General features: G+C 49.5%; 3 protein-coding genes across 19 annotated transcripts in view; 2 read left to right on the forward strand and 1 right to left on the reverse strand.

Moving 5' to 3' along the window:
- The window catches only part of DNAH9 (dynein axonemal heavy chain 9), a 330145-nt gene extending 318745 nt beyond the window's left edge, over positions 1 to 11400 (forward strand). For 7 of the 8 annotated variants that reach the window (XM_084986157.1, XM_084986159.1, XM_084986164.1 and 4 more), the window contains 3 exons: positions 771 to 910; positions 1993 to 2099; positions 10952 to 11400. In XM_084986157.1, coding sequence (XP_084842283.1) covers positions 771 to 910; positions 1993 to 2099; positions 10952 to 11082 — 378 coding nt within the window. In that variant the 3' untranslated portion in view covers positions 11083 to 11400. Of the gene's footprint in view, positions 1 to 770; positions 1359 to 1992; positions 2100 to 10951 lie in introns of those variants that run through there. The other variant, XR_014821870.1, reaches the window with a different exon arrangement.
- Positions 1 to 21111, reverse strand: part of ZNF18 (zinc finger protein 18) — a 36764-nt gene extending 15653 nt beyond the window's left edge. For 2 of the 10 annotated variants that reach the window (XM_084986177.1, XM_084986171.1), the window contains exons 1-7: positions 21078 to 21111; positions 19158 to 20088; positions 12498 to 12975; positions 10529 to 10715; positions 9747 to 9838; positions 3791 to 3875; positions 3043 to 3150 (exon numbers count right to left, since the gene is read on the reverse strand). In XM_084986177.1, coding sequence (XP_084842303.1) covers positions 3043 to 3150; positions 3791 to 3875; positions 9747 to 9838; positions 10529 to 10715; positions 12498 to 12975; positions 19158 to 19231 — 1024 coding nt within the window. In that variant the 5' untranslated portion in view covers positions 19232 to 20088; positions 21078 to 21111. Of the gene's footprint in view, positions 1 to 3042; positions 3151 to 3790; positions 3876 to 9746; positions 9839 to 10528; positions 10716 to 12497; positions 13749 to 15784; positions 15887 to 19157; positions 20089 to 20314; positions 20935 to 21077 lie in introns of those variants that run through there. The other 8 variants (XM_084986178.1, XM_084986173.1, XM_084986179.1 and 5 more) reach the window with 6 other exon arrangements.
- Positions 20805 to 25203, forward strand: LOC146398408 (uncharacterized). The gene is made up of 2 exons (XM_084986187.1): positions 20805 to 21946; positions 23299 to 25203. Exon 1 carries the CDS (start codon positions 20805 to 20807, stop codon positions 21846 to 21848), a length of 1044 nt encoding a protein of 347 aa, XP_084842313.1. The 3' UTR covers positions 21849 to 21946; positions 23299 to 25203.
- Positions 25204 to 25866: the final 663 nt, after the last annotated feature.

Consider the following 25866-nt stretch of genomic DNA (forward strand, 5'->3'; position numbering starts at 1 on the left):
TCCTGCTTCTGCTCAGAGAAGAGTGACTCATCCCATGGATTTCTGCTGCTGCTTCCTCCGTCTCATGTCAGTCTTGTATGGACCGGCCTCTGTCCTCAGGCTCTCTGCTCTGGTCCATGGGTCTGTGCATCTACTGTTACATCAGTATCCCACTATGTTGATGAGTTTCCCTTTTTAAAATGACATACCCTTAATGTTTATAGACCCAACACTCATGAAGACTCTTCTTTCAAAACTTTTTACTATCCTTGCAGTATCCTGATACCTACTTAAGAATATATTCCAAATTCAGTTGACCCTTGGACAACGTGGGGGTTGGGAGCCCAGCCCGGTGCACTCAACACCCGAGAGTAATAGTCAGCCCTGTGGATCCAGGCTCTGCATCGTGGATTCAGCCAAGTGTGGACTGTGCAGTAGTGCGGTACAAATTTACTAAAAAGTCAGAGGATAAGTGGCCCTGCACAGCTCAAACCCTGGCTATTTAAGGGCCAGCTGTACCTATGTTTGCAGTCCTTGGGGGTTTCGATTAGAGGTATGAGCATATGCTTTTGGAGGCTTCCTCCCCTGCTGACCTGCTTTAGCTGTGAGCTGTACCTCCAGAAGCTCAAACAAACACCTGTCCACTCTCTCCTGGGCCTTCTGCCCCTGCTCTGAGTCCAGATCTGGCAGACTGCTGGCTCTTGCACCTTTCAGACTGGACCACCCTTTCCCATCCTGGTCTTACTGTCTCAGGCCTGCACTCCTGACTTCCCACCCGGCTCCTTCCCCAGGGCTCCGTCCCAGGCTGTCCTGCACACCTCAGCTGGCTCCTCCTCTCTTCCCGCCCAGCCTCTCTCAAGAACCTACGACGGCATTTCTTTGCCTTCTCAAGGCAGGCTGGCTTCATACATTCTCCATGGTCTGCTTCAAGGTAAGATCTAATGGGACCCTGTCCGCAGGCGGGACAAAGGAAAAAAAAAAAGAAGGCCTATGAGAGGTGATATGGAGCCATCGAGAGCTGGGGATTCCAAGTAAGACCCTACTGCGAGGGGGCGCATGGGAATCCCCGGACCTTCCTCTCACTTGAGCGGTGAACCTAAATCTGCTCTAAAAAGTGAGGTTGGAGTTCCTGTCATGGCTCAGTGGTTAACGAATCCGACTAGGAACCAAGAGGTAGCGGGTTCAATCCCTGGCCTTGTTCAGTGGGTTAAGGATCTGGCGTTGCCATGAGCTGTGGTGTAGATCACAGATGCAGCTTGGATCCCGCGTTGCTGTGGCTCTGGCGTAGGCCAGTGGCTACAGCTCCGATTAGACCCCTAGCCTGGGAACCAGCCCTAAAAAAGGCAAATAAATAAATAAATTAAATAAAATAAAATAAAGCAGCATTTCCAAACTTTCTGTCTGCTACTCATGGTAAGAAATACTTTTATATCAAAATAAAGTACAGACACATTTATCCAGAATACGCATTTCCTGAAACACTATTTAGCCCAACCTCTGATATTTCCTATTTGCATTCTGATATTTTTTTTTCTTTTCTCTTCTTCCTTTGCCTTTTCTAGGGTCGCTTCCTGCAGCAATATGGAGGTTCCCAGGCTAGGGGTCTAATCGGAGCTGTAGCTGCCAGCCCACACCAGAGCCACAGCAACGTGGGATCCGAGCCACATCTGCGACCTACACCGCAGCTCACGGCAATGCTGGATCCTTAACCCACTGAGCAAGTCCAGGGATCTAACCTGCAACCTCATGGTTCCCAGTCGGATTCATTAACCACTGCGCCACGACGGGAACTCCACATTCTGATATTTTCTATTCAGTATTATCATTTCAATTTTTTTAAATGCTGGCTGCAACCCTATAAAATATTTTCATAACCCACTAATTGGTCATGAAATGTGGTTTGAAAAATGCTGCTCCAGAGGAACCTTAGTGAAATGGTTTAATGATAAATGTGTGGCTGAAAGTGAAACCCATACATCTCACCTGACACTTGCTCTCTCTCTGGTATATCAGCAAAGGAAAAGAATTCATCAGATCTCACTGGGGAGAAAGGATGCCTTGCCAGACAGTTCCCAGCCCGTTCCTTTTCTCCCTCCATGGATCTGGGGTCTTTCGTCGAGGTGAGAGTGTGAGCGAGTGTGTGTGTAGGTGATGAGGTAGGTTTGACAGTTGATTTTACGTAACAGCAAAATTAAAAGCATGCACAAGGCAAAGGGTGACCGCTGTTTTACAACAGAACCAGTTCGCATTTCTTCACACCCGTCTTAAATGATTTATATGAAGGATTTATTGTTGCTGCTGTTTAATGAAACTTGGGTGCATGCAAATAAGCAAAAACTTATTTCTCTGCTCGATTGTCTTATTTATTTTGTTGGGGGTGGGTTGGTTATTATTCACCAAAACCAGAGTACGAAAAGTCTAGTAACTCTGAACCTTCTTATTAGGGAGAATAATAATGGTGTTGTTAGATAATTCTTTTTTTTTTTTTTTTTGTCTTTTTACAGCCACACGTGTGGCATATAGAGGGTCCCAGGCTAGGGGTCAAACTGGATCTGCAGCTACAGGCCTATGTCACAGCCACAGCAATGGCAGATCTGAACCTCATCTGCAGCCTGCACCACAGCTCATGGCCATGCCAGATCCTAAACCCACTGAGCAGGGCCAAGGATCAAACCCACGTCCTCATGGATACTAGTTGGGCTTGTTACCACTGAGCCATGACAGAAACTCCAGATAATCTTTTTTTATAATGGAATCTGACCCCTATCAGTATTGGTCTCAATCTGTACTAATCTTAATTCTCTCTGAGAAAGAAAGCTGTCACAACAGACAAGAGTGAGACAGCTAATCGGATGTGAGGTCTTCCATGATGAACTATGTGTGTCAACAGCCCAAGAGCCAGAGTCGAGGAGACCGTGCATGGTCATTCAAACTGTAGTGATCAGATCACAGCTCGCTGTGACCAATGTAATAGGAACCAAGTCCTAAAACCTCCCCCCCGCCACCACGTCCGATTTCATGACTGGAGGTCAGATGGCCCTGGAGTGATGGAGGCTCACTCACCTGTGCAGGTGGGTCTTGGGATCTTCTCACTGCCATGCAGGTGCAGTCCTGCCAGCTCTGCCCCGTACCCAGCAGGGCTAGTCAGGTCAGGCTTGGGATTGGAGATGCCTGGTACAGAGAGAGATACTATATGGGCCTGGATGAAGGCGGAGGGCCAGGGACTGCGCGGTGTTTCTCAAAAGAGGGCCCTGAGTGTCAAGGGAAATGAATCAGAAGGCTCTGGTGGAGGCCGCTAAGACGCTCCTCCCAGAAGGCAGCATGGAGCTTCGAAGACACCAGTGTGCAAAATACAGCCAGGATACACGAAGGCCACAGAAAGAAGGTTCTGAGCGTGTGGAGTTAGACACCCGGGAGGCCGGTACAAAGGTTGTCACAGGGACCCCAAAGGCAGCCGGGCCTGCAGGTCAGCAGAAAAGCGCAGGCACGCGGCCGGCCACAGCTGAGCACCAGAGTGACCGGCACTTACGGGCTCCGTGGCAGTGAGCAGGTGACTTGAACTGATGCTCACTTTCTTCATCTGAAAAATGGGACGCCCATCACCCATTTCCGATGAAAGGAACTACGGGGCAGGAGGAACCAGGGCTGTCCCAGGCACAGGACACCTCCAGGACCTGGGACTGGGTACCATAGCTCCTCTATCTCCCACGCGCCCCAGCTCCCAACCACGTCCGATGCACCCGAGAGCACTGAGGAGCCTGTCCACGAGGGCCTGGGGCCTGGCCCCTCCACGGGTGGACCCTGCCCTCACCTCCCGAGACCATCTTCCCGTAGGTCTCCAGCATGAGGTCCCAGTACTGCTCCTTCTGGGTGGAATCCAGGTGACTCCACTGCGCCTAGGAGGAAACGGTGCCGTGAGTCCTGCGCGGCTCTCTCAACCCCCTCCCCTGCCTGTGGGACACGGAGAAGAAGGGACGGGCCCCAGGCTCTGGGCACCGGAAGATCTGAGAAGCCGCATAGGTGGTTCAAGGCAGGAAGCCGAGGGGAACCTCCAGGCCCCAGGTCTGCCTCTTGCCACGGCCAGGACACACGGAGGTTGGAGGCCCCATGTTCTTAAGTGGCGTGTCTCTGAGAGTGGAGACCAGAGGCGGGCAGGAGCCCTTTCTCTACTCGCCTTCTGTTTAACGCTTTCGCTGCTTATAGGAGGGTCTTCGAGCAGTGGGAGCCCGACAGTCCCAATGGTTCACTAAATCTGGAAATCCAAGAAGGAAAGGAAGGAAATTTTAAAATGTGTTTATTGGAAAAGTAAGTGCAAATCAGCGAAGAGGAGGGGAGAGTCGCAGTGCACAGCCAGGCGAGCTGTGAGCCTCACTGTGACACAGCCTGGTGCGTTCTGAGCACAGCTGCTGCAGCCACACACGCTCGAAGCTGCCCGGTGGGTCTTGAGTTTAGGGTCTAACAGCGAGTCAGCTTTCCTCCCAAAGAGTAGGAAATGGAGGGGTCCCGAGATCATGCCCCAGACCTGCCCTCTTGTCCATGGAGCTGAGCCCGGAGACAAAGCTGGAAGGCCTTGGAGCTAGGGTTCACATGGGAATTCCAACTGCAGTCCCCACCAGGGAGGTGGCTGTGAGACCTTCAGACCGTGGGGCAGAGGGACAAGCAGCCCAGTCTCTGGTCAGACCCACTAGGATTCGCGTCCCGGCTGCACGATCTTGAACATAGTTCTCAACCTTCCTGGGCCTCAGTCCTCACCTAATGGTAGCACTGGACTCAAAAAACTGTCAGCAAGTTCAAGAGAAATAACGCAGGTGCAGCCTGTTTTCATAGCACCCTGCACTTTTTGTCCAGAGCTTTCATCAGAGTCTAATAAATACTTATGTTATGTACATACACACATGCACACACATACACAAAAGCACTTAATGAACAGTCGCCTCTGCAGCACATGTGCGCCGTGAGACAAGGACCCTCTGCTGTTTTTCTCAGTGCCTGAGACCCTGCCCGGGATAGAGCAGGCACGCGGTGTGCGCTGTCTGGACAAAACAAAGCCCCCAGCCAACACGTCCGCAGCAGGCAGTATGTAATCTTACTTTTACACCACGTGCGGCCCACAGGACAGCAGCCCGCGGACCCGCCCCAAGGGTCCACAGAGAGAACTATGGATCCTCTGCTCTCTCGGGAACCACAACGTTGACAGCCATCCAGTACTGTTATGAACACAGGCTGCGGACTGCAGGCCACGGCAGTGAGGAGAGAACGCGAAGTCGCCTCCCAGGCACCCAGGCCACTACCCAGGGAGGCCATTCTCTGTCCTACGTGAAGTCAGCCCACCACCCGCCCCGCCTGTACACCAAAGGGGAGTGGAGGTGGGTAGGAAGAGTGGGGACACGAAAAGTCTTTAATTAGCAGTTGCTAAGCTGCAATAAAAGATGAAAAGGAGGAGTTCAATTTTTTAGGGTGAAAAAAGTGAAAAGATGAAAAGTGACCTCTGTCTGTTTAACTATTACCTGTAACCATGTTTTAAATATGGATTTTGTTTTCAATTTAATTTTTAAAGTCGGAATTTTTAGCAGCTTTTTTTGTTAATCTTTTGTGACTGAAGCCACCCTAACAACCTCCTGGAAGGAACCGGCTCGAGCAGACGCTGCTAAACACAGAAGTCCTCCATCCTCGTGGTCGGAACACAGGGGCTCTCGCTTTGGCAGAGAGAGCAAAGGGTGGGCGGCCAGGCTCGCTAACACCTGCCTAGTGGCCTGGCTTGCTGGAGACGAGCCTAGTCCACGGACGCCAAAATAGTAGCCACGAAGTACAGCACCAAACAGAAAAGAGCAAGGCTACCAACCCTCCAAGGGCCACAGTCAGCCCTTTCAAAGCCCAGAAAAGACGCCTTGGGGGGTCTCTGGACAGTGTACCTCCAACTTAAAGCCACAAATGTACTCAAGGAACCACCAAGAAGTTAGAGAGGCTGGAAGGAAACCCCTTACTCAAGAGGCCAGACACCAACTGCAGCTGTCTTCCCTTCCTCTCACTCTTAGAAGAGGAGGGGAAAAAAACAAATCTATTCTGGAAGGACACAAGTATGAGATTTGATGGGGAAAGAAGCGCAGTTTCGTGAGGAAACAGCACCATCTTGTGGGCTTGTGGGGCTTTGCCACGACTGCCCCGCCCAGGCCAGAGGTTCCCTTCCCAAGGTGGGAAGACAGGGACGGGAGCAAACCCTGCGACTCAGTCTCCCAGCTGACACGATGGGCTTCATACCCACCACTGTTCTCGAGGCTCCTAACTTAGGGAGGAGATTAGAGGTCGTGGTTCCCCACCTTCAGAAATTCCCCTCACTTACAAAGGTCGCCATGCGCTATCAGGTCCTTCTGGTGCAAAGAGCTGTTGTTGGTTTGGGGGAGGGGTATCGGGATCCCGCAGGGATGATTTCTGTTCCTTTGGGCTCAGTGGCTGTTAATCATTTTCCGATACACACACACACATATATATATATAGGCAGTTTATATATTTATACATACACACATTTATATATGTATGTACACACACACACACACACACACACACACACACACACACACACACGGTGCTGCTGGCGAACATTTGGAATCTTTTGACCTCAAGCTATCCAGAACAGCTTGTTAGCTAATGTCATGTAATGCGGAGCTAATGCTTAACTCCACCAGTTAAAATAGTTAATAAATTGGATGTGCTTTTCATAGGGATACTCTGTATTTACTACAGAAGAAACAGTTGGCTTAAGATACTTGGCAGAAAGCCTACATCTTTTTCACCAGGCAGCCTCCTGCCTGACAGTTTGGTTTCTGAGTACCTTAGAGCAGGAAGAAGGGCATTCCAGAGTCACTCAAAGGGCGCGTCCCTCCCCAGCCCCTCCCCACGCTCAGCCCCGGGGCAAACTGTGCAGCTGGGATTCTGGCTCCTAAAGCTCAGCCTGAAACGCTGCGGCTCAGACCTGGCTTCATACAACAATGACACTGGCTTCGCCACCCTCACCGTCACTGTCCAGAACCTCACGAGGAAGGTCCCACGAAGAGGCCCCCAGAGGTTCGCAACAATGCTTTGATAAGGTGTATAGGGGCCTGAGAAACCTGATTTTTATCAAACACAACTTTTCAGAGTTGTTCACCACATAACCAAGATAAACTTGTTCCTGAGACTTCTGTTTACAGCCAAGATGGAGTCACAGGGGCTGGATTTACCTTCCTGCTGACACAACTAAAAATGTAAATATAAGAAGCAATGCTGTACAGTTAGGCAGAGCAGAGCAGAAATCTCTGTGAGCCCCACAGCTGCCCAAGCTTCCTGCCTGGACAGGGCATCCAGGCCCACAGCCCCTGAGCACCCTGACACCGTCTGGACAGGGCATCCAGGCCCACAGCCCCTGAGCACCCCGACACCGTCTGGACGGGGCATCCAGGCCCACAGCCCCTGAGCACCCCGACACCGTCTGGACGGGGCATCCAGGCCCACAGCCCCTGAGCACCCCGACACCGTCTGGACGGGGCATCCAGGCCCACAGCCCCTGAGCACCCCGACACCGTCTGGAAAGGGCATCCAGGGCAGTAGAGAGGGTGCCCTACTGGAGCCGGTGGTCTCCCAAGGACTGAACAGCAGTTCAGGGTTTAGAGGCCACGAGGGTTAGAATTACTAGCAGAGCACAAGACCGCAGCTGGTTAGCTGCCAACAAGAGGGCTCCTGAGATCTGCAGAGGGTCCCCCTCAAGGCAAGGAAAGATTCCCCCCAAAGAAGCAGAAGGCACCACCACATGATGCTGGAAACACTTGACACTTATAGGAATGCAAAAACATGCAGTCTCCAAAAGGTAGCATCCACAAAGCCTCACCCGCAAGCAAAGCTTACCAGGCATACAAAGCAGGAGGAATACACATCTCATAATGAGATCAATCCATTCACTGAAACTGACTCCACTGACACAGGTGACCCATTTGTAGACAAGGACATGAGCACAGATACTGTAAACACATTCCCTATGTTCAAGGAGCTGGAGGAAGGACTCAAAAGACAGGATGGAGCCCAGACGCATACTTCTGGAGATGAAGACGACATCTGAGAGGAAAGCACACTAGATAAGACTAACAGCAGATAAAACACTGCAGAAGAAAATATTCATGAACTTGAAGACATAAAAACAGAAACTATGCAAAATAACACGGAGATGAAAAGGAGAGTGAGAACACAGAGCATCAGTGAGCAGTGGAGCAACTGGATGAGACCTAACATGTACACGCACGTCCCACACGCATGTTATTCCCACAGCTGCCAAGGAGGCAGAGAAAGAAGAGAGACAGGAAAAGCAGTTGAAGATGTAACGGCCAAATAGTCCCAAATTTGGAGTTCCCACTATGATGCAGCAGGCTAAGGATCCAGCGTCGTCTCTGTGGTGGTGTGGGTCGCTGCTGGGGTCTGTGTTTGTTCCCCAGCCTGGGAACTTCCCTATGCCATGGGTGTGGCCAAAAAAAAAAAAAAAAAAAAGTCTCCAAATTTGGTGGGGTTTTTTTTGTTTTTTGTTTTGCTTTTTATGGCCACACCTGAGGCATATGGAAGTTTCCAGGCTAGGGGTCAAATCAGAGCTATAGCTGCTGGCCTGCAACACAGGATCTGAGCTGCATCTGGGACCTTCACCACAGTGAGGCCAGAGATGAAACCTGCATCCCATGGACACTAGTCGGTTCATTTCTGCTGCGCCACAACGGAATGCCAGTGTTCCCAAGATTTGATGAAGACTGTTATCTGAGACACCCAAGAAGCTCAATGAGCCCCAAGAACAGGAAACATGAAGAAAATGACTCCAAGGCACATCATGGTCAAATGTTTAAAATTAGTGAGAAAACACTGAAAGCAAACAAGGAAAATACGCTATATGCAGAAGAACAAAGGCATGATTCCATTGCATGCAAAACTCCAGAAAATGCCAAGTACTGAATGGTGACAGAAAGCAGATCAGCAGGTGCCTCCGGCCTGGGAGAGGGTCTTGGGGCAGCAGGGGGGTTACAAACAGAACCCTCAGGGCCGACAGATGCGATCACTGTCTTTGCTGCGGTCATGGGCTCACGCTTGGACACTTTAAACACGTGCGGTTGACTCTCTGTCAGCCACACCTCCCTAAGTTAGTGAGGGAGCGTGCCTGGCCCCACACGGGATCCAATATTCAAAACCACAAACCGACTCCTATGGCAGAAGCCAGACTAGGAAATGAAATACCAGTTCTTCCCTAGCGTGACCCACAGATATCTAAGAGTTGAGGAGTTCCTGTCGTGGCTCAGTGGAAACGAATCTGACTTGCATCCATGAGGACGCCGGTTTGATCCCTGTCCTTGTTCAGTGGGTTAAGGATCCGGCGTTGCCCTGAGCTGTGGTGTGGGTTGCAGATGCGGCTCAGATCTGGCGTTGCTGTGAATGTGGTGTAGGCCGATGGCTACAGCTCCGATTCAACCCCTAGCCTGGGAACCTGCACATGCCACAGATGCAGCTGTTAAAAAGGGGGGGGGGGGCGTCAGGATTGCTTCATCAGAGCAACTGCTTCCAAGGCCTACATTTTGTTATTCAAGATGACAATTAGGAAACATTCTGCCTTAAAAGAAACATGGAAACTTGGTTTCATTCCTCATGTATCACTATCATCCTTGCGAGGCTCTCATCTCTCCCCCACTTCTGAGGATGCTTCCCCCTTCAATCCACACCCTCAGAGCATGGTCCTGGGGTGAGAGAAGCAGGGGAGCCCAGCTCACCTGAGGTGCTGCTTGGAGAAGGGAAGCTCCGAGGTCCTCGTCTCTGGTGGGCCTTTCCTCAGGTTGGGCAGGAAGCTGGGAAGCTGCCACTACTGAAGGAGACAGGAAGCTGGAAGAATCGAGAGGTCCCCCTCGACCACTCCCAAGAGGGCCCAGGTTCAAATCCTTACCAGTTAGTGCCAACATCTGCTCTGTGATTGCAAGACTTGCACTGGCCTCCCTAACAAACTCCAACTCCCTCCCAGCCTTCCCAACAGCCTCCCCCAAATTTCCTCCCACCTCCTTCCTCAGAATCCAAATCTAAAAGATGGGCCCAGGGAGTTCCCGTCATGGCGCAGTGGTTAGCGAATCTGACTAGGAACCATGAGGTTGCGGGTTCGATCCATGGCCTTGCTCAGTGTAAGGCCAAGAGCTGTGGTGTAGGTTGGAGACACGGCTCGGATCTCGTGTTGCTGTGGCTGTGGCGTAGGCCAGCAGCTGCAGCTCCGATTCGACCCCTAGCCTGGAAACCTACATATGCCGCAGGAGTGGCTCTAGAAAAGGCAAAAAAAAAAAAAAAGACACAATAAATAAATAAATTAATAAATAAATAAAAGATGGGCCCTGTCATCAGGTGGTTTAAACTGCAGATGGTGACTCTCCAAATAAGTGATTCGGGCAGGTCTACCCTGCTTCCAAACCTTCCAGAGACCGCCCCCCCCCCCAACTGAGCAGCCTATCCTTCCAACCCCCATTTCCCCAGGACTGTACCCCACACACCAGCATGCAGAAGTGCCGCTCACCTAGCTCCTGGTCCGAGTCAGACTCCTCCTTCACGATGCAGCTCGGCGGCTCGCCAGGCCCGGAGGCTGGGGGCTGAAGCCCCTGCTCCTGAGGCACTTCGGGATGGGGCTCCATGCCCCCCACCTGGCAGCTGGCAGCTATCACCTTCTCAGAAGAGACTTCTTGTCCCAGAACTTGGATGCTGATCTAGAGACCACATATGCTAATTACCGAAAGACCCAGACTGAGGATTTCCCAAAGCTGCCTGGCCAACCTTCCTCACACATGGGAAGCGTCTGTAGGGACACGGAGTAGGGAAAGAAAAAGCCAGCATTTATCTCTGGCCCTGCAGGAACTGGGGGGGCGGACATGGGCATGAGAGAGGCCTGAGCCAAGCCAGGGACACTGTCAGACCAGCCACTGAGGTTGTGTTTCTACCGCAGGGGCTCCGTTAATGAAAATGCAGGCGACTTTGGAACAGCTTCTCCGGTGTTCCAGTCTGAAGACGGAACGGGATGGGGGACTTGATCTTCAACCCCCAATGGCTAAGAAGTGTCACAGGGAGTCTTATTAGAGCCAGGTGAGCTGTGGGGGCGCACAGAGGTGGTAGAATAAGAAATACCTATTTGGGGAGTTCCCATCGTGGCTCAGTGGAAATGAATCCGACTAGGAACCATGAGGTTGCAGGTTCAATCTCTGGCCTCGCTCAGTGGGTTAAGGATCCGGCGTCACCGTGAGCTATGGTGTAGATTGCAGATACGGCTCAGATCTGGCGTTGCTGTGGCTCTGGCATAGGCTGGGAGCTACAGCTCCAATTCAACCCCTAGCCTGGGAACCTTCATATGTTGCAGGTGCAGCCCTAAAAAAAATAATAATAAAAAATAAATACATATTTGGTCTCTGTCTCAGGTTCCTGGCATAGAGCCCCCCAAATCTTTAGGATTTCCTGAAGGACAGGGGTGACAGGAGCAACTTCTGTTATTCAGAATGAGCTAGTTTCAAATATCTCTGAGTCTGTGCTGGCAAGGTGACTCCTGGTGGCCCCTAAACAGCTTCAGGACGGAGGCTGGTCACCAGAAGAACGATCAGGTGATTAGAGGGCTGGAGCCTTCATCCCTACCCCTCAACCTGGCAGAAGGGAGAGGCCTGGAGACTGAATCACTCATGGCCAGTGATTAATCAATCCTGCCCAAGTGATGAAACCTCCATAACAACCCTGAACCTGGGGGGTTCGGGGAGCTGCCATGCTGCATACATAGAAGCGCCAGGAGGGCGGGGTGCCCAGAAGACGGCACAGGAACCCTGTGCCTCCCTGCCTCCTCCCTCTGCTGTTCTTCAACCAGATCCTTTAGAACAAATGTAAATGTAAGTAAAGTGGGGTGTGTGTGTTTTCTGGGGGGAGGGTGTCTTTTAAGGCCACATCCATGGCATATGGAAGTTTCCCGGTTAGGGGTGGAATCAGAGCTGCGTTGCCAGCCTACACCACAGCCACAGCAATGTGGAATCCGAGCCACATCTGGGACCTACACCACAGCTCATTACAATGCTGGATCCTTAACGCACTGAGCGAGGCCAGGGATCGAACCCATAACCTCACGGTTCCTAGCCAGACTGGATACCGCTGAGCCATGACACGAACTCCAGTGAAGTGCTCTGAGTTCTTTGAGTCATTATGGCACATACCAACCCCAAGGTGGGTGTGGGAACCTCCAACTCCACAGCGGGTTGGTCACAAGCACGGGTGGCCCCGCAGCTTGTGGCTGGTGTCCGAAACGGGGCAGCCTCGTGAGACTGACCCTTGTCTGCTGGGTCCCAGCCAGCCGGGTCGTTAGGGTCACAAGGGAACTGAACTGCAGGACACCTGGGTGGTAACAGTGACTTAGAGATCTGGCTGTGGGGGTGAAAACGCCACAAATCTGGGCCGGAGAAAAGGCAACAGGCCTGCTGAGGGCCCAGAGGAGACCTGGGGATCGCACCGGCTCTGCTTACCCACTGCAGCAGCCTCTGGGGGTCTTCCTTCAAGCTCTCCACAAGGGTCACTGCCTCCTCCCCGCTGCCTGGACACTGCTTCCGCACCCACATCTGGATCTCCCCGGGCAGGATGGTCAGGAACTGCTCCAGCAGCAGCATCTCCAGGATCTGCTCCTTGGTGTGAAGCTCGGGCTGCAGCCACTGGAAACAGAGCTTCCGAAGCTGTCTCAGGGTCTCATGGGGCCCAGACATCACCTGGTAAGGGAACTGCCTGAAAAGCTGGCATGCAGTCTCGGGGCTGGAGGGCTCGCCTGGGGGGGCGGCATCCGGTCCAGGGAACGGAGACTCCTCGGCCTTGGCCAGTGGCAGCGGCAGCACCAGAGCCTGCCCCGGCTCCATGGGCATCACCTGGCTTGGCACATCCATGAGGTGAAGTGCTTCTGGGATGGAGTCGTCCCTGGAGGACCAGGTCTTCACAGAGCCTCTCACGGGGACACTAGAGAGAGGGTGAGAGCCGTGCTGTGCGGGGGAGGGGACACACCTCAGGAAGAGCCTTGGAGGCAACTCCAGAACTCCTGGGCTTTTTTTTTTGGTCTTTTTAGGGCTGTACTCACAGCCCATGGAGGTTCGCAGGCTAAGGGTTGAATCGGAGCTATAGCTGCTGGCCTACACCACAGCCACAGCAACACGAGATCGCAGCTGAGTCTGCGACCTACACCTCAGCTCACGGCTACACCAGATCCTTAACCCACTGAGCGAGGCCAGGGATCGAACCCGCGTCCTCATGGACACTAGTTGGATTCGCTTCTGCTGAGCCACGACAGAAACTTCCGGACACACTGTCCTGTTTTGAAAGGGGGTAAACTTGAAGCGACCACGCAGACCACTAATCCCGTATCTAAACAGTCACCACACCCTGACCTTTTTCACAGCGTTCCCTCTTGGTCTTCAAATGGCCAGACCAAGTGGAAGAATAAAACGCACCACATGGAGCGTCTTCACTGAGGGTTTCCAGGCAAACGGCTCCTTCTGCCAAACCCTCTAGTATCTGCATCCATACGTCTGCAGAACAAAGCTGAACAAAGGCATGGATGCCCTAGGAATAAAGGCTACGGTTGAAAGGATCGGATGCTTCCAAAATCATTACGAGGTTGAAGAGAACTCGTCCCCAAAAAGTCCAGTGAAATTTGTAAGGGGTCTCTTTGGATGGCCATGTTCACAACGAGGAATTTTTGAAAAAGCTGTCACACCGAAATTTGCAGCCCTGAACTGTAAGAAGGGTTAGAATGAATACTGACCGCCTCGAAACATTCCTACAGACTTGAACCCAGTAATCACTATTTTATGACAAATGGTATCAAAATTTAGAAGACGGTATTCAAGACAGTGGAAAGAGAAATATTAAATGGCAAAATTAATATGAAGATATTTTTAAAGAGTCCTGCACTATTTCTAGCTTTTTTTTTTTTTTTTTTTTTTTTTTTTTTTTTTGTCTTTTTGCCTTTTCTGGGGCCGCTCCCTCAGCATATGGAGATTCCCAGGCTGGGTGTCTAATCAGAGCTGTAGCTGCCGGCCACAGCCACAGCCACAGCAACGCCCGATCCTTAACCCACTGAGCAAGGCCACGGATTGAACCCACAACCTCATGGTTCCTAGTCGGATTCGTGAACCACTGCGCCACGACGGGAACTCCTAGCTATCTTTCTTGCATGTAATCGTAATACTGGATCATTGGGTCTGTCTTCAAATATTATCAAGGAGCTAAAAGTCATGATTTCTCCATAACACGAACCACAACAACCAAAAGGCACCTGCGGGTCTGGCTTGATGAAAGATCAGTACCACGCTAGCTTTTGGTGGTTGCTTCTCCCTCCAGGTATAAGAGCAGCGTCCTCATCCCTATCACTTCACCCAAACAACTCACCCTGTATCACACAACCATTTAAAAATAGGGGGTTCCTGCTGTGGCGCAGTGGAAACAAAACCAACCAGTATCCATGACGATGTTGGTTCAATCCCTGGCCTCGCTCACTGGGTCAAGGATCTGGCATTGCTGTGAGCTGTGGTGTAGGTCGCAGATGAGGCTCAGATCTTGCACTGCTAGGGCTGTGGCGTAGGCCAGCAGCTAGAGCTCAGATTCGATCCCTAGCCTGGGAACCTCCATATGTCAAGGGTGCAGCTCTAAAAAAAAGGCCAAAAAAAAAAAAAAAAAAAAAAAAGGGAGTTTCTTGGTGCCCTAGTGGTTAAGGACTCGGCATTGTCACTGCTGTGGCTCAGGTTTGATCCATGGCTGAGGAACTTCCACATGCCACCAGCACAGCCAAAACCAAAAAATAAACCCACAAAAAACCAACAAAAGCAAATTTTTTCAAGGGTACAAAAAAAGGAAAGAGAGAGGTAAAAGACTGAGCCAATATTACACGTTTCTCACGTGGACCTCACCAAGTGTACTTTTTGTTTACAAAGAGACCCATACATTTCAATCATACAGTCATGCAGTGCCCAGTGCGCTCCAGCCACCTCTGGGCTCAGTAATTCAGGAATTCTGTTTCTGGTCAAGGCAGCCCACCCGCTGTAAACAATGACACTACAGGAGAAAAGCCACGAGGCCACTGCTTTCAAGCACTGGACAACAGGCAGGAATGCAATTCCTGAGAGAAGGTCTGAGCAGAGCTCCACGAGCACCCCAGCGGTCTGCACAGGGTCGGTGTCCCAACACCGGCGCAGGAAGCTGGGGCTCGGCAAAGACCTGGGGTCTCACTAAAGAGAGGAGGCTGCGGTCAGCATGTGAAGCTATTGAGGCTACCTGGAATCTGAAGCAGAGGCCAGGGGAGAGGAGGCAGCCACGGGGGCAGAGGCAGAGGCAGAGGTCTGTCTCCGCGGCGTTTCCCTGCGGGCCCCGGCCGAGGGTCGGGCTGCGCCTCAGCAGGGTGAAACCATGCAAGGCTTAACAGAGAGCCGTTGTTAGCAGGGTAAGAGCCGAAGAGGGTTACAAAAGGCCAGTCGTGGTGAGAGACATTCACGGTGTTGTCCACTGAGAGGACAGAGAGCCTAGTGACCCTCGAGCCATCCTGAGCCATCAGAAAGGCCACACGCTGGGAGTAAAGGCCACGCTCCAGGGTAAGGCCTACTGTCAACCTGCCCCAAAGAACCGAAAGCCAAGCTTCAAGGAGATCCACAGAGGAGGCCCAGTCTACTGGTCTATTCCAACCCAGTTAGAAGAATCTGGAAACACCTTGGGCTTTCCAGAAATCTGCCCTCACGCCAAACCAACGCAAGTCAAAGGTGACCAGTCAGAAACTGACCTGACTGCTGGGACAAAAATCAGCTCTTCAGAGGAAGACAGCAGGATCCGTCCCGTCTACAAGTGTGCCATCCACAATATCCAGGAGGGAATCCAAAGTTACCAGACAAACAAAGAAACAGGAGAATGTGACGCAGAATCAAGGAAAAAAGCCATCAAGAGAAACCAGTCCCTGACAGTCTGAGGAATTAAAGCCAACACAGTTTGAATGACTTTCCATAGATATAGAAATTATAAAAAGAAGCAAATGCAAATTCTAGGAAAAGAACCATCAACCCAGAATTCCACTTCCGACAAAAACACATTTCAAAGAAAGACGTAAAATACATTTTTCAGATAAATAAGCTAAGAGAATTTTTCACTAATAACTTGTACTACAAGAAATGCTAAAGGACATTCTTCCAGTTGAAACTTAGATCTACCGAAAGTAATGAAGATCTCCAAAAACAGTAAATACGTGGTGAATAAGTATAAAATATTATGGTTTTATTTCTTCTAACTTCCTTAAAAGGCAACTGAAAAACAACAATAGGTAGAACAGAAGTAGAAGTAAAAGATATAAAAATAGCAGAAAGGAGGGAGTAAACTGAATTAATCTGTTGTTAGGTGATTTTATTTATGAATTGCTAATTGAGAAGTAGAAAATGGGAAGTAAGAAGTGGCGTCAGGTGAGGTGACAGACAAATGGGAAATGTAAAGTGAGGGGCAGGAGGTGAGAACTATGAATCATAAAGTGGCGCAGTATTAAAGCATACTCTGCTAAGTTAAACTCTGATAACTTAAGGATGCACACTACTAGCTGCAAAATTATGATACAAGGAGGTATGGCTAAAAAGCCAGCAAAGGAATCCTAAAAAAAGTCAATAATATGATAGGAAAGGATCAAGGGAAGAATAAAAAACAGAAAGATCAAATGGAAAAAAGATAATAAGGCAGACTATTACCCAGCATGGCAATAATTACATTAAATGTAAATGGACTGAACCCTTGAATTATAAGGTGGATTGTCAGATTTAAAAAAGCAAGTCCGGAGTTCCCGTCGTGGCACAGTGGTTAACGAATCCGACTAGGAACCATGAGGTTGCGGGTTCGATCCCTGGCCTTGCTCAGCCGGTTAAGGATCCGGCATTGCCGTGAGCTGTGGTGTAGGTCACAGATGTGGCTCGGATCCCACGTTGCTGCGGCTCTGGCGAAGGCCGGTGGCTGTAGCTCCAATTCGACCCCTAGCCTGGGAACTTTCATATGCCGAGGGAGCGGCCCAAGAAATGGCAAAAAAGACAGAAAAAAAAAAAAAAAAAAAAAAAAAAAAAGCAAGTCCCAGATATCTGCTGTCGACAAGAGACACTTACATATAAAGACAGTTTGGAAATAAAATGGTGGGAAAAAGACATCTCGTGCAAACAGCAAGCCCATGAAAGCTGGTATGGCTATATTAGCATCTGACCAAGAGACTTCAAGACAAAGATGGAGTTCCCACTGTGGTGCAGCAGGTTAAGGATCTGGCATTGTCACTGTAGCCGCTCAGGTGACTGCTGCGGCACAGATTAGATCCCTGGCCTGGGAATGCCCACATGCCTCAGGTGCGGCAAAAAAAAAAAAAAAGAAAAGAAAAGAAAAGAAAAAGAGGGACATTTCATTATGATAAATGGGTCAAATCATCTAGAACATGAAACAACCCTAAACGTGATTGCACCTTACATCAGGTCTAAGGGACAAATCCTCAATCATGTTGGAGATTTTTAAGACCCTTCTCTCAGTAATTGATAGAAAAAAAACAGACCCCCCCCCAGAAATCAGTAAAGATACAGAAAATCTGAACAACATTATTAACCAACTTGATCTAATTAACACTTAGACCCAACAACTGCGGAATACACATTCTTTTTTTTTGTCTTTTTGCCATTTCTTGGGCCACTCCCGCGGCATATGGAGGTTCCCAGGCTAGGGGTCGAATCAGAGCTGTAGCCGCTGGCCTACACCAGAGCCACAGCAACGCGGGATCTGAGCCGAGTCTGAGACCTACACCACTCCTCACGGCAACGCTGGATCCTTAACCCACTGAGCAAGGCCAGGGACCGAACCCGCAACCCCATGGTTCCCAGTCAGATTCGTTAATCACTGCGCCACGACGGGAACTCCAACACATTCATTTAAAATGCATATGAAACACTCACTAAAACAGACCATACAATAGTTTCAAAACACTGGAATCTTAAAGTATAGATTCTCTGACCACAGTGAAATTAAATTAGAAATCAATAAGCAAGATAACTAGACTATCCCAGTGTATGGAAACTGTGAAATAACACTGTGAAATAACCTATCTTCATTCAAAGAAAACCACCACAAAGGAGATTAAAATATATCTTCATATTCAAAGATGATGAAAACAACATATCAAGATTTGTGGGAAACAGCCAAAGCAGTGCTTAGCGAGAAAGGTACAGCTTCAAATAAAGATGTTAAAATTTTAGTAAATATACATGTTATCTAGATCTGTTTAGCTTCTGAGTTTCAAATAACAAGTAGCAAGATTTCAGAGAGCAAGAGACTGATCAGTAATCAAATTTACTTGGCTCCTGAATTAAGATAGCTTAGATAACACTTAGGGAAAATGACTTTTAGGGAAAACTATAGATCTTATATAAAATATTTAAAGCTGATTTCAGCAATTATATTCTCACATACTGGTAGGAAAAAGGCTTCATTTACTCATAATTAAATTACTTTATACATGGTTTACAGGTTGCTATCTCAATGGCTTCCTGAAAATCGGCTCCTGTCACCAAAAAAAGTTTAAAGTTATCCCAAATGTATAGTTGTTATATTAATCAGAATGAATTTCTAAATGAACCATACATTCATATATAAGTAGCCATTTGCAGAGCACCTACTACAAAAACTATCTCCTCAATCAAACTTCAGTCAGGCTCCTGAGTCATCTTTTTGACCAGGACTGGCCCTTGGACACTGTCCTTGGCCCTTCCAGTCTGGTTTGGCAAGGATCTTGCTGAATCCAGTTTAGGAAAAATCCCCTACCTTTGATATTTGATCAAATTCAACACCCTTTGGTGTTGGACCACCCTTGGTGTCTGATCAAATTCCTCATTTCCCCAGCCTGCCTTCAGCAAAACTCCTGTCAAGTTGGCTTGGTCAGAATCCCTCCTCTACCCGGATGTTCCCTCTTAGTAATCTTCCATCCACTGACCCCCCGCCCACTACACTTTGGCTATAAATCTCCATTTGTCTTTGTTGTATTCCGTCTCTCTCCCCAGTATCTCAAAACCCCAGGGTAGTTCCCCAGAGCAGTCTGCCCTTACCCTTTTGTTTTTTTATTTCCTTTTTTTTTTTTTTAATTATTTTAGTTGACTTACAATGTTCTGTTAATTTCTGCTGTACAGCAAAGTGACCCAGTTACACATGTATATACATTCTTTTTTTTCCACATTATCCTCCATCATGTTCCATCCAGGTGACTGGATATAGTTCCCTATGCTATCCAGCAGGATCTCGTTGCTTATCCACTCCAAATGCAACAGTTTGCATCTACTAACCCCAAAGTCCCAGTTCCTCCCACTCCCTCCCTCTCCCTCTTGGCGACCACAAGTCTGTTCTTCATGTCCATGAGTTTCTTTGTTTTCTGTAGATAAGTTCATTTGTGCCATATATTAGATTCCAGATATGTGACATCATGTGGTGTGTGTCCTTCTCTTTCTGACTTACTTCATTTAGTATGAGAGTCTCTAGTTCCATCCATGTTGCTGCAAATGGCATTGTTTTGTTCTTTTTTATGGCTGAGTAGTATTCCATTGTATATACATACCACATCTTCTTAATCCATTCATCTGTCCTTTGACATTTAGGTTGTTTCCATGTCTTGGCTATTGGGAATAGTGCTGCTATGAACATAGGGTTGTATGTATCTTTTTCAATGAAAGTTTTGTCTGGATATATACCCAGGACTGGGATTGCTGGATCATATGGTAGTTCTATATTTAGTGTTCGGAGGTACCTCCATACTGTTTTCCATAGTGGTTGTACCAATTTACATTCCCACCAACAGTGCAGGAGGGTTCCCTTTTGTCCACACCCTCTCCAGCATTTGTTATTTGTAGACTTACTAATGACGGCCATTCTGACCCAGTGTGATGTGGTACCTCATTGTAATTTTTGATTTTCATTTCTCTGATTATTAGTGATGGTGAGCATTTTTTCATGTGCCTGTTGGCCATCCATGTCTTCTTTGGAGTAACATCTATTTAGGTCTTCTGCCCATTTTTCGATTGGGTTGTTTCTTAGGTCAGTCTCCCAAAGCAACAGAAATAAAAACAAAAATAAACCAATGGGACCTAATCAAACTTAAAAGCTTTTGCACAGCAACGGAAACCATTAGAAAAACACAAACAAACCCAAAAAAACCTACGAATGGGAGAAAATAGTTTCCAAAGATGCAACCGACAAGGGCTTAATCTCCAAAATATACAAACAACTCATACAACTCAACAGCAAAAAAACAACCCAACTGCCTTACCGGTTTTAATGAGTAAGTTTTTTCTTTAACACTATGTTTCAGCTCCATATTAGGCAAGGCTGGAGTCATTTCTAACCCTCACAAGTCCCCTGCAAGGTGAGTGTTACAGTTTACAGACTGGGACCCTCGGAGACTCACAGTGGTAGCCAAATTCAAACCCAGGGAGCTCTAACGTCTGTGCTTTGGGGAGGAGAGCTGCAAACCTTGGGGTAATTTGTAGGCGCGAGTTTGGAGGCCATCAGAAGGAGAGGAGGAACGACAGGCATTTAGCGCCCTGGAGGCCAGGAAAGGGATCCAGTCCTGCCCGGCGCCGGGCAGAGCTGCCCACTGCGTTCTCCACCCTCAGCCCACGACACCCGTAGCATCCTAGAAAGATGGACTCCGGCATCAGTCCCTTGGGGTTCCCACTTCCGGAGGCTCATTTCCAGCCCTTGGGGAAGGCAGGAGGGAGGGGCCCCGTTTTGGTCCCAGTCCAGAGACGTGGCCGGAGATGTCCGGCGAGGCCTACAGGCTCAGGGACCCAGACCCCGGTCTGGGGTCCCGGGTCTCCACGACCCAGAGTCAACTCGCAGTCCTGCCGTCCCTTCCCCCGCACTCGCCGCGTCCCCACGCGCGCTCCCAGGCGCTCGGGCGCGCGTGCGCCGACCCGGCCGCCACTGCCGGAGGCCCGGCCGAGTCCGGCGCGGACGCAGGCGTCGCCAGGCCCAGCCCCGGGCGGCCGCGTCCAGGCCTGACCGGGGTTGACCAGCCCGCGCACGCTCACCTCGGTCCGCGGCGCCGGCTCCGGCCGCACTTCCGGGAGACTGACGGCTGCGCGCGCCTCTGGCGGCCCGCGGGGCGGACCCGGCGCAGGGACGGGAGGGGGCGGGGCAGAGGCGCGGGCTCCGATTGGCCGCCCGGGTCGCCCCGCCCCGCCCCGCCCGCGCCAGCGATTCGGAGGCCGTTTTGCGTCGCCCGCAGCACGTTCGGTGTCATTCATTCGAGCTTCGTGCGGTCGCCCTGTCGTCGCCTGGCAGAGGTGTACCGAGCCCCTGGTCTGGGCCGGGTGCTGGCCCAAGCACTGCCAGGCCTGCGGAGGTCATGTCCGTGTCTCTCCCGACCCCTCTGCCAGGTCCCACACCACAGCTGTAGCTCTCCACCCTTATCCCTGGGTCTTCACCAGGGTCCCTCCTTCTGGCGGTTCTCCCTTCTCCTGGCCTTCCAGGCGGCCCGACCTTGCTCCATCTCGCTTCTCCAGCTCTCACCTACTCAGCATTTCCCTTGCGCTCTCCCTTCACTTCTCGTCTTTCAGAGCGGGAGTTCAGTGGGGCTCCGGCCTCTCTGCCACCTTGGGTCTTGTCTGTCCGTCCCTCCCGCTCCCGACCCACTCCTGAAGGGTGTCTTTCTTGCCTCCTCCGCCCCGGCTTCTTCCCTTTCCCACGTGGCAACAGTCGCCTCGTCCCAGGATTTTACGACTTCGTCTATCTCTCTAACACCTCCTCTCTTTCAAATCTCTACCCCTACCTTCTTCCACGTCATTTCTAACCAGGATTAGGGCTAAGCCCTCACGAGTTTCAGAGCTTCCCATCCTGCACATTCCCAGGCCATCCAGCTCTGGACCACACGGTCTTCTTGTGGAACCAAGCTGTGTTAGTAAGTATCAGAGCCACATCTGGGAGGCTGGAGTTGCGTGTGTATCATATGTATGTTCAGTCTTGGGCAAGTGGCAAACAAGGGAGCATCCAAAGAGGGAGTTGTCAGTATGGGGAAGTTCCTGCCCCCTGTCAGGAGGAATTGGAGACATCTCCTCTGGAGAATAAAGCTTTGGGGTGGGAGTGGGGGGTCATGATGTCTTCACATATATGAAAAACTGACCAATAGAAAGGGGTTCAGCGTGTTTTTCTAGGCCCCAGGGCCTGAGCAAGACAAATGTGTGAAAACTACTGTTTCAGCTTGACCGAGGTGGAAATTTCTAAGTTGACTCATATAACAGTGCTGTTTCATGAGTTCCTGAGCAGAGCTTGGCTAACAATTCGTCAGAGACATTTAGAGAGATGCTTGCAGAGGGTGTTACTTCCAACACCGAGGTGCTTTGCTCCTAAGCAAGAGGTGAGCTGGTTTAGAAAGGTGATGGGGTTTTATCGTCAACGTGTTAGCTTAGCCCACCAACATCTGAAGGAGATAATAGTAATTTTTTTTTAATTTTTATTGAAGTATGTTGATGGACAAGGTTATATATTTACAGGTGTACAATATAATGATTCAGAATTTTTAGGAGTTCCCATTGTGGCTCTGCAGAAATGAACCTGACTAGCATCCATGAGGACGCAGGTTTGATCCCTGGCCTCGCTCAGTGGGTTAAGGATCTGAAGTTTGCTGTGAGCTGTGGTGTAGGTTGCAGACATGGCTCAGATCTGACGTTGCTGTAGTTGTGGTGTGGGCCAGTGTCTACAGTCCTGGATTCAACCCCTAGCCTGGGAACCTCCATATGCCATGGGGCGGCCCTAAAAAAAGTAAAAAAAAAAAAAAAAAAAAAAAGAATTGTTAAACGCTATGCTCCATTTTTAGTTATTATAAAATATTGGCCGTATTCCCTGTGTTATACAATATATCCTTGTGCTTTTTTTTAGATGACTTTTAATTTTTTCCATTATAGCTTGTTTACAGTATTCTGTCAATTTTTTACTGTACAGCAAAGTGACCCAGTCACACGTATGTATGATAACAGTAATTTGAAAGCTTTAATTGGGCCACAGAGCCCTCTGTGAATCTGGTGGAAGCTATAAATCTTTTCACAGGGAAAATGCACATCTACATATTTTTCACGCAAATTCAGGGAGCTTACAGAGCACTGAAATGCATCCTTGGAGCCCATGCATCTCAGATTGAAGACTTTAACTCTGGTAGATTGTTCTTGATGTGAAAGTGACAGTTGGTGGTTTAATAATTTCTTTATAAACTGGCAACTTGAGGTGAAGCATGAAATGTCTCTTCTTTTGGAACAGACTGAACAACCGAAAAAGAAGTTTTAAAAGTTGGGCGAGGCGTTCCTGTTGTGGCGCAGTGGTTAACGAATCCGACTGAGAAGCATGAGGTTGCGGGTTCAGTCCTTGGCCTTGCTCAGTGGGTTAAGGATCCAGCATTGCCGTGAGCTGTGGTGTAGGTCACAGACGAGGCTCCGATCCCGCGTTGCTGTGGCTCTGGCGTAGGCTGGTGGCTACAGCTCCGATTAGACCCCTAGCCTGGGAACCTCCATATGCCGCAGGAGCGGCCCAAGAAATGGCAAAAAGACAAAAAAAAAAAAAAAAAAGAAGTTGAGCGACATGCACTTCAGCTGAGGAAATAGTGGAAAGATGTCGTCTCTGTCCATTTATTTGTTCACAGATGCCTCGTCTGTGCCCAATGTTGTCCCACCAGCTGGGGATTCACAATTGTGAACTAACCAGACAAAACTCACTGTGTGTTTATGGGACCTACATTTTGTGAGGGAGCTGGACAATAAAGAAACACACAAATAATGATAAATATATTGGGTAATGATAAGGGGTGTGAAGAAAATTAAATCAAGGGAAGAAGGGGCTAGGTGGTATTAGAGTGTAGTTTATGGTCAGGGAAGGGCTCACTGATCAAACAACCCTGAAACCAGACCTGAATGAAGGAACAAGGAAGAAACAACAAATACCCAAGCCAGAGACAGTCAGCGAAACTAAACAAGAGAAGAGGCGTGAGGAGGCCCTCTGGGACACGCCAGCATGTGAGGTCAAGGCGACAAGGAGGGTCCTCTGAAGGAGAAGGAGATGCAGGGGCATCGAGGCAGCAGCAGAGCAAAGAGAGTGATGGCCTGGAAGCCAGCTGCGCAACATGTTCCAAGAGGAGCAAGGAGGCCGTGATCAACTCGATCAAATGCTGGTGATCCACTCGATGATGCAGGTCGAGGATGGACCCTGGGTTTTAGTGACCCGGGAATCGTGGGGGACCTTGATGAGAATATGGGGAGTGGAGAAAGCCTCAGTGGTCTGAGGAGAGAAGAGCTGGAGCAACAAACACGGACAAGTCATTCAAAAGGCTTTGCTGTAAAGAGGTATCCAGGAGGTCCCATCGTGCTCAGCAGAAACAAATCCAACTAGGAACCATGAGGACGCAGGTTCAATCCCTGGCCCTGCTCAGTGGGTTAAGGATCCAGCGTTGCCACGAGCTGTGGTGTAGGTCGCAGATGCGGCTTGGATCCGGCGTTGCTGTGGCTGTGGCGTAGTCTGGCGGCTGGAGCTCTGATTGGACCCCTCGCCTGGGAACCTCCATGTGCCGAGGGTGCGGCCCTAAAAAACAAAACAAAACAAAACAAAGGTATCCGAGTATCCCAGTGAGACAGCGTGTTTACATGCAGATTGGAATAATGGGTGAGGAGGAGAAGCGTGTGCCGTGTGGGAGGAAAGGGACTACCCGGAAGCAGGATCCCTGAGGAGAGCTGGCCTTTGAATAGCAAGGTTCAAGGGTACGCCTACACTCTCGGCAGGAGGGGCGGCCGTGGAAAACATTCCCCACTGAGGCGCGTAAAAACTACAGGCCACACCACAAAGTGTACGCGTGCATGTTTATACATAGTAAATATACATGTACATAAGTGTGTATATATTTATACAGTGTATGTATACTTATATGTTCCTGGAAAAATATATTTTATGTCCATGTGACAATGTATATATAACATATATGGAGAGAATATTGAACAGGATACAAATTAATGAAAAACTGCAGGAGGGAAAAGTCGCTTTCAGTGACTAGGGAAGACTTCAAGTCCCTCCTTCAAATTTTCATGACCCTTCGTTTACACTTTTCTTCTAATAGCTCAACGTCGGCTGTTGATACTCTTCTCATATTATCCGTACCGAAATATAAATGTGTAAAGAATAGGAGCACTGGTTTTCCGTGTTTGTATCCTCCATTGCACCCACCACACCTCTTACAACGAAAAGTAGACATTTTTATGGTTACTACTTAAATGTGGAACTTTTAAAAAATTTTTGACCAGGGGGATTTATTACTTGCATCAAGCAAGGAGAACACTGGGGATCTTTCCCACAGCAGTGTCTCTCAAAATGCAGAACTTTGACTTGACTTCGAGTTTCTCTTTTTCTCTTCTTTTATTATATTTTAGTCTTTTTAGGGCTGCACCTGCAGCATATGGAAATTCCTAGGCTGGGGGTCAAATTGGAGCTGTAGCCAGTGACCTACACCACAGCCACAGCAATGCCAGATCCGAACCGCGTCTGCGACCTGCACCACAGCTCACAGCAGCACCAGATCCTTCACCCACTAACTGAGGCCAGGGATCGAACCTGCATCCTCATGGATACTAGTCAGATTCGTTTCCACTGAGCCACAAGGGGAACTCTTCGTTTTACTTTTTAAATAAACAGAGAGGGAGTTCCCTGGTAGCACAGCAAGTTAAGGGTCCCACATTGTCCCTGCAGTGGCTCCGGTTGCTACTGTGGTGAGGGTTTGATTCCTGGCCTGGGAACTTACACATGCTGGGGGCAGGACCAGTAAAAACATTAAAGAATAAAATGAACAAT

This window comes from Sus scrofa, chromosome 12 (genome assembly GCF_054392235.1).
Source record: "Sus scrofa isolate SSC_HxYL_T2T_F1_AM1 chromosome 12, Sscrofa_HxYL_maternal_Yorkshire_Landrace_v2.0, whole genome shotgun sequence".
In the NCBI taxonomy this organism is placed as follows: Eukaryota; Metazoa; Chordata; class Mammalia; order Artiodactyla; family Suidae; genus Sus; species Sus scrofa.